The sequence below is a fragment of the Phacochoerus africanus genome, chromosome 2, assembly GCF_016906955.1.
Source record: "Phacochoerus africanus isolate WHEZ1 chromosome 2, ROS_Pafr_v1, whole genome shotgun sequence".
Classification (NCBI taxonomy): domain Eukaryota; kingdom Metazoa; phylum Chordata; class Mammalia; order Artiodactyla; family Suidae; genus Phacochoerus; species Phacochoerus africanus.
Window position 1 is genome coordinate 129,996,447 of NC_062545.1, and position 7,564 is coordinate 130,004,010.

General features: G+C 42.8%; 1 protein-coding gene across 3 annotated transcripts in view; it reads right to left on the reverse strand.

The window, feature by feature from the left end:
* Positions 1–7,561, reverse strand: part of TUBGCP4 (tubulin gamma complex associated protein 4) — a 55,344-nt gene extending 47,783 nt beyond the window's left edge. For 2 of the 3 annotated variants that reach the window (XM_047766549.1, XM_047766547.1), the window contains exons 1-2: positions 7,240–7,561; positions 1,427–1,555 (exon numbers count right to left, since the gene is read on the reverse strand). In XM_047766549.1, the coding sequence (XP_047622505.1) occupies positions 1,427–1,555; positions 7,240–7,317 (207 nt within the window). In that variant the 5' untranslated portion in view covers positions 7,318–7,561. The remainder of the gene's footprint in view (positions 1–1,426; positions 1,556–7,239) is intronic. The other variant, XM_047766550.1, reaches the window with a different exon arrangement.
* Between the last annotated feature and the right edge of the window lie 3 nt (positions 7,562–7,564).

The window sequence follows — 7,564 nt, forward strand, 5'->3', positions numbered from 1 at the left end:
GGTATTGCCACAAGCTGTGGCATAGGTCACAGATGCAACTCAGATCTGGTATTGCTGTGGCTGTAGCAGAGACCTGCAGGTGCAGCTTGAATTCGTCCCCTATCCTGCAAACTTCCATATGCCACAGGTTTGGCCATAAAAGGAAAAGTAAATAAATAAATAAAAGAGAACTTTAAAATTTCTCTTAAAAAAACCTGAGTGTTTACTATTTACCAGGCACTTTAAATGAATTACCATGTTTAATCCCTGAAATCCCATGTGATAGATACTCTCTATTACTCCCATTTTATAGATAAGGAAACTGAGTCTCAGTTACTGCCAAGCATTCTATGGCCAGTAAGTGATGGAAGGGACACAAATTCCTGATGTCTAACTACATAGCACTGACTTCCAATTAATTCATATTAATGGGTAATATTTCTTAAGTGTTCACCACATGCCAAGAACCTTCTCTGATTTAACCACTATTTATTTCATTTTATTTATCTTAATTTTTTTTTTTTTGGCTTTTTAGGGCCACACCCATGGCATATGCAGGTTCGCAGGCTAGGGGTCCAATCAGAGCTACAGCTGCTGGCCCACACCACAGCGACAAGCCACTTCAGATATGAGCCATGTCTGGAACCTAAACCACAGCTCACGTCAACCCCTCTTTTAACCCACTGACCAAGGCCAGGGATGGAACTGCAATCTCACGGTTCCTAGTTGGATTCGTTTCTGCTGCGCCAGGACGGGAACTCCTTAACTACTATTTATAATAAGAAACATGAAAGCTGAGAAGATTTTTGTTGCCTGACTCAGTATGACTAAGGCAGTCAGAGGCAGAGTGGCAATGGAATTTGAAATAATGCTTTGTTCTCACCTCTGGAACTGGAAATCTGGTACAGCTAGGACTTATTTTTTATTTTACCTTTTTTTTGTCTTTTTGTCTTTTCTAGGGCCGCACCCGTGGCATATGGAGTTTCCCAGGCTAGGGGTCTAAGTGGAGCTGTAGCCGTTGGCCTCCGCCAGAGCCACAGCAATGCAGGATCTGAGCCGCGTCTGTGACCTACACCACAGCTCACGGCAACGCCAGATCCTTAACCCGCTGAGCAAGGCCAGGGATCAAACCCACAACCTCATGGTTCCTAGTCAGATTCGTTAACCACTGCGCCAGGACAGGAACTCCACTAGAACTGATTTAATCAAGTCTCCCAACACTCTGGCAAAGCGTATTCTCTCTTACACCAATCTGCCTAAATTGGTCCCAGTGTATATTTTCCTCTTGTTTGAGGTACAGTCATCTGGCCTTCAAGTGAATAATTCCAGTGATGAGAAATTCGTACTTCTCGACACTTGCATCACATAAATTACCAATGGATTCGCTGAAAGTCTTATACAGCTCCTGCCCTCAGGAGGTGTACATTCCCTGAGAACAGGAATCTACCTGCTGCTGCACATGGCCTGTGTACTGCTCAATGAACTCGGTGAAGCGAATGTAGTCTGTGCCCAGACGGCAGAGTCGATTCAGGACACTAGTTTCACTGGGATGGAGAAATGGGAAGTCCTGGGACACCTGCAGGAGAGGAACAATGCTAAGTAACACTGATGCTTGCTATTCGCTGTCTGCTAGAACTACTGTCTCCCTTCACAAGATGCCCATTTAATATTGGTAAATTCTGGATAATGAAAGTGTCTCAGAACCACAACAAAGTTGTTCCCCAACCCCAATGCAATTAGTTATTTATTGAAATAGGCAGTAATGCATGGTAAAGAATTCTCACAATACAAAATGGTGTACATCAAAAATAAGTCCACCTCCACCAAGGCAGAAAGCATGTATTACTTTTTCTTTTCTTAAATGAAGTATAGTTGAGTTACAATACTGGTTTCAGTTACACAGAATTTTTAACTGCATTCACATTGTTGTACAATCATCACCACCATCCATCTCCAGAAATTTGTCATCTTACCAATCTAAAACTCCGTACCCATTCAACACTTCCTCCCCATTGTCCCTTCCCCCAGTCCCTGGCAACCACTCTTCTACTTTTTGTCTCTCTGAGTTTGACTGCTCTAATGATCTCCCATAAGTGGAATCATACAACATCTATCCTTTTGTGACTGGCTTACCTCACTTAGTATAGTGTCTTCAAGGCTCATCTATGTTGCAGCCTGTGTTAGAATTTCTTTTTTTTTTTTCAGGGCCGCACCCACAGCATATACAGGTTCCCAGGCTAGGGGTCAAATTGGAGCTTTAGCTGCCAGCCTACACCATAGCCACAGCAATGCCAGATCCATAACCTACTGAGTGAGGCCAGGGATTGAACCCACAACCTCATGGTTACTAGTCGGATTTGTTTCTGCTGCGCCATAATGGGAATTCCTAGAATTTCTTTTTAAAGCTGAAAAAAATATTCCATTGTAGGTGAATGCCACATTTTGTTTATTCAGTTCTTTTATTTTTTTTATTGGCCATTGTATATCTTTGGAGAAACAACCAATTTTTAAGGAACGTTTACTTATCCCAGGCACTGTGCTAACATTCTGAGATTAAATAGTGAACAAAATCAGATACATTTACTACCCCAAGGAACTTAGCATATTTCACATCCATATTGCGAGTACTGTATTTTATAGATTCCATCTTTGTGTGATAGTAAATGTGGTTAAAAAAAAAAAGGCAAAGAAGGATTTTTCTATTACTGATTCCACAATAATTTGATTAGGAATCATTTAATGTAGATTTTAATGATACAGTGTTAACTATATTATCTTCAGGAGAATAATTTAAGAGGTAATAGGAGTTTCTGTTGTGGCTCAGCAGAGATGAACCCCAATTAGTATCCACAATTCCTGACCTGACTTAGTGGGTTAAGGATCCTGCAAGCACCGTGAGCTGTGGTGTAGGTTGGCAGCTGTAGCTCTGATTAGGCCTGTAGCCTGGGAACTTCCATATGCCACAGGTGTAGTCCTAAAAAGAAAAAAAAAAAAAAAAGGTAACAAGATTAGTGCTTAAGAACCTGGTCTTGGGAGTTCCCTTTGTGGAGCAACAAAAACGAATCCAATGAGTAACCATAAGGTTGTGGGTTTGATCCCTGGCCTCGATCAGTGGGTTGAGAATCCAGCATTGCCATGAGTTGTGGTATAGGTTGAGGCTTGGATCCTGCATTGTTGTGGCAGTGGTGTAGGCCGGCAGCTGTAGCTCTGATTCGACCCCTAGCCTGGGATGGGAACATCCATATTGCCACAGGTGCAGCCCTAAAAAGCCCCCCCCCCCCCAAAAGAAAAAAACCTGGTCTTTGGAGCCAGAATGCCTGGGTTTGAATCCCTGCGTTGTCTCTGACTTGCTTGAAATCTTAGGCAAGCAATACCCCTCTGTGCCTCAGTTTTCATACCTATAAAGTGGAGATAATTGTGAGGATTAAATAAATTAATGCATGTAAATCAGGAGTTCCCACCGTGGCACAGTAGTTGATGAATCTGACTAGGAACCATGAAGTTGCAGGTTCGATCCCTGGCTTTGCTCAGTGGGTTAAGGATCTGGCAATTGCCCTGAGCTCTGGTGTAGGTTGCAGACATGGCTCAGATCAGGCGTTGCTGTGGCTCTGGCGTAGGCTGGCGGCTACAGCTCCGATTCAACCCGTAGCCTGGGAACCTCCATATGCCACAAGAGTGGCCCAAGAAATGGCAAAAAGACAAAAATAAATAAATTAATTAATTAATTAATACATGTAAATCACATGTGCCAAGAACATAGCAAATGCTCAATTATATGTCAGCAACTTTTTAATATTAGGACAGCTCTATTCAGATATTAAGTGATACCCATATTAAATTGGCATTTTGAGCAGTTCATGTTGGCAGAGTTTAGACATGTTCAAGGTCTGGTTATTCTGAAAGAGCAAACAACACCTTAAAGTTATTGGTACCTTTGATACAGCCTACTTATATGAACAGATATTCTCTATGTTAGAGTTACTGAAGTCACATAGAAAATAAAGAGCCAGAACTGCAGCAAAGTCATTCTACTATTAAACTCAATATTGACAATTTAGTTTTAGCAAAACAATAGTATATGTTACATTAGATCATTGGTTCTTAATGGGGGCAATCTAGTGAGTAGAGGTCATGGATGCCACCAAACATCCTAGAGTGGACAGAACAGTGCCCGCAACAAAAAATTATCCAGTCCAAAAAAAAAAAAAAAGGAGTTCCATCGTGGCTCAGCGGTTAATGAATCCGACTAGGAACAATGAGATTGTGGGTGCACCCCTAGAGAAGACCAAAAAAAAAAATTGTCCAGTCCAAAATGTCAATAGTGCCAAGGTTGAGAAGCTGCATTAGATTAATGTCAATTTAAATTTATTGGCTTGGTAGTTTCATTTACTTTGTAAAAATAACTGCTTTCTTTCTTTTTTTTTTTTTTTGTCTTTTTAGGGCTACACCTGTAGCATATGGAAGTTCCCAGGCTAGGCGTTGAATCAGAACCACAGCTACTGGCCTATACCACAGCCACAGCCAAGCCAGATAGGAGCTGAGTCTGTGACCTGCACTACAGCTCACAGCAATGCCAGATCCTCTACCCACTGAGCAAGGCCAGGGGTGGAACCCATGTCATCATGGATCCTAGTTGGGTTCATTATTGCTAAGCCACAATGGAAACTCCAAAATAACAGATTTTATAGTTGTTTAAGAGCAATATGCTTAAGCTTATACCTGGCTTAATGTGTACCCATATTTAATATTACAATAAAACGATTTTTATCAACATTGGGCATTCATGACAATTTCTCCCTTCATTCAAATGTGAAAAACACTGTTCTGCAAAAAGTATGAAATATTTGCTGTTTGGGGTGGTCTTTTTTTCACAGATATCTTCATACCTACTATGTGGCAGAAATTGTGCCAGGTGCTCCTGATATGAAAAAGACCACTATTTCTTTGCCCCCCTGGTCAGTCAATGTGAGAGGAAGACTATACAGAAATAAGTAATAACAATAAGTAATATGAACTGTGATGTCCTATAAGGGAAATAAACAAGTTACTGTGATAGAAAATAGGAAACAACCTAAATGTCCATCAACAGATGAATGGATTAAGAAAATGTGGTATATATACACAACAGAATACTGCTCAGCCATAAACAAGAACAACATAATGCCATTTGCAGCAACATGGATGGAACTGGAGACTCTCACACTAAGTGAAGTCAGAAAGAGAAAGGCAAATGCCATATGATATCACTTAGATATGGAATCTAATATATGGCACAAATGAATATTTCTACAGAAAAGAAACTCATGGATTTGGAGAACAGACTTGTGGCTGCCAAGGGGAAGGGGGAGGGAGTGGGATGGACTGGGAGTCTGGAGTTAATAGATGCCAACTATTGCATTTGGAATGCATAAGCAATGAGATCCTGCTGTACAGAACAGGGAACTGTATCCAGTCACTTATGATGGAGCATGATGGGGGATAATGTGAGAAAAAGAATGTATATATATGTGTGACTGGGTCACTTTGCTGTATAGTAGAAATTGACAGAACACTATAAACCAACTCTAATGGAAAAAATAAAAACCGTTTAAAAAAAGAAAATAACGGCATAAGGAATATTCTTTTTTTTTTGTCTTTTGTCTTTTGTTGTTGTTGTTGCTATTTCTTGGGCCGCTCCCACGGCATATGGAGGTTCCCAGGCTAGGGGTTGAATCGGAGCTGTAGCCACCGGCCTACGCCAGAGCCACAGCAACGCGGGATTCGAGCTGCGTCTGCAACCTACACCACAGCTCACGGCAACGCCGGATCGTTAACCCACTGAGCAAGGGCAGGGACCGAACCCGCAACCTCATGGTTCCTAGTCGGATTCATTAACCACTGTGCCACGACGGGAACTCCAGGAATATTCTTAAAGAGGCGGTCTGAGAAAATTTTTCTGAGAAGGTGAAATTCTCTCTTTAAAGCTGAGAATTTAGGAAAATATCCAATTGAGACATTTTAAATAAGAAAAAAAGGCTGTTATTGTTCCCATAGTGTGTTCTCTCTTTCTACTTCAATCAAGCACACATATATGCTTCCTGAACATTCTTCTCCTATATGCCTTGTCCTAGTTTTGTAGTAAAAAATAAATAACAACAAAAGGAATCTGATTAATTTATGTTTTATAGACCAAGAGAGTAATGTTCTTGCTTCTTCACAGCCTATACTACCAATTCTTATAGACACAGGCGTGACTTTGTATACAAATAGAGCTAGATTCAAACCCTGCCTTATCAAGACTAGCCACCATAGGAAGTTACCTTACAGTCCAGCAGGTTAAGGATCCGACCTTACGGTAACTGTAAAGCAGGTGGCAACTGTGGCATGGGCTTCATCTCTAGCCTAGGAACTTCCACACGCAGCAGATGAGGTGTGTGCAGCAAAACAAACAAAAAAACCCAAAAACTACAAGCCACCATAAAGTTCTCTGAGCTTCAAGTTGCTCATTTGTAAACTGGGGCTAACAATACCTAACTTGCTATGTTGTTGAGATGATTAGATAATACTACTGGAAGCATAAGTAGAAGAGAAGAGTGGTTCAGATACTGGAGCCAGACAGACCTGGGTTCAAGACCAAGTTTGCTAATTATTAACTGCCTAATACCTGACACCAGAGTTAATCTGTGAAACGGAGATAGGTGGTTGTGAAGTTAAATGAGATAATACATGTAGTACATGGCCCCTCCTTCTCATACATTCCTGGGTACATGAAGGCCTCCCTCCAAATTCTTCTGGAGAAGAAATTTCCTAGTCAAGGAGTAAAGAGGGAAACACCCTCATTCACTTTTTCATTCAAAAAAATTGACTGAAGTCGTATTCTGTGTTAGATACTACGTATTTGGACAAATTTTCAAAACTCAGTTTAAAACAGAGGGCAAGTGTGAAGATGGGAGAAAGCGTCTCCCTCATTTTTACATCCAGTTCCCCAGCAACTCTCGTTCAGATAGTTCATCCTTAGGCTCAGCCCTGGATTCCCTCCTCTTCCCCAAGGCAGGGCCTTTCAGGAGTCTGCCCTCCTTTTCCCAGCGTAGCCCAAACCTCTCAAGGTGTTTACACCGTGGTAGGCCCCTCCAGCACAGCCCTCCAGCTACCTGCTCAAGGACACGCCCCCCCCACGCCTCGGCTCTGCAAGCCACGCCCCCTCAGGCTCCTCCCCTACGCAGTGGCTCAGGTCCACCCATTCCCTGCTTGCTAGTTCCCGCGCTCTGAGCCGGGTTGTACCTGGAGGCCACCCCGCTTGTTCCACGTGAAAATGGACCCTGGGTATCCGCTCAGCGCCAAGAGCAGTTCGTGGATCATTTCCACGGCGGACCTCCGGTCCCTATATCCGTTGCACCTTCCTCCAGAGCCTCACCAGGCGACCAAGGAAACGCGTATTCCTTTCTCTACTCGCGCACAGGCCTCCTGGACGGGCGGTTCCTCCAGACTTTATCCGCTGAGAGAACTGCTGCGGAGAGCGTACGGGAAGCGGGGAAGGGATAGGCGAGCCGCGTCACGGAAGTGCACTGTGCTTGGTTGGGCCCACTCGCTCGCTCCCGCCGGGGCT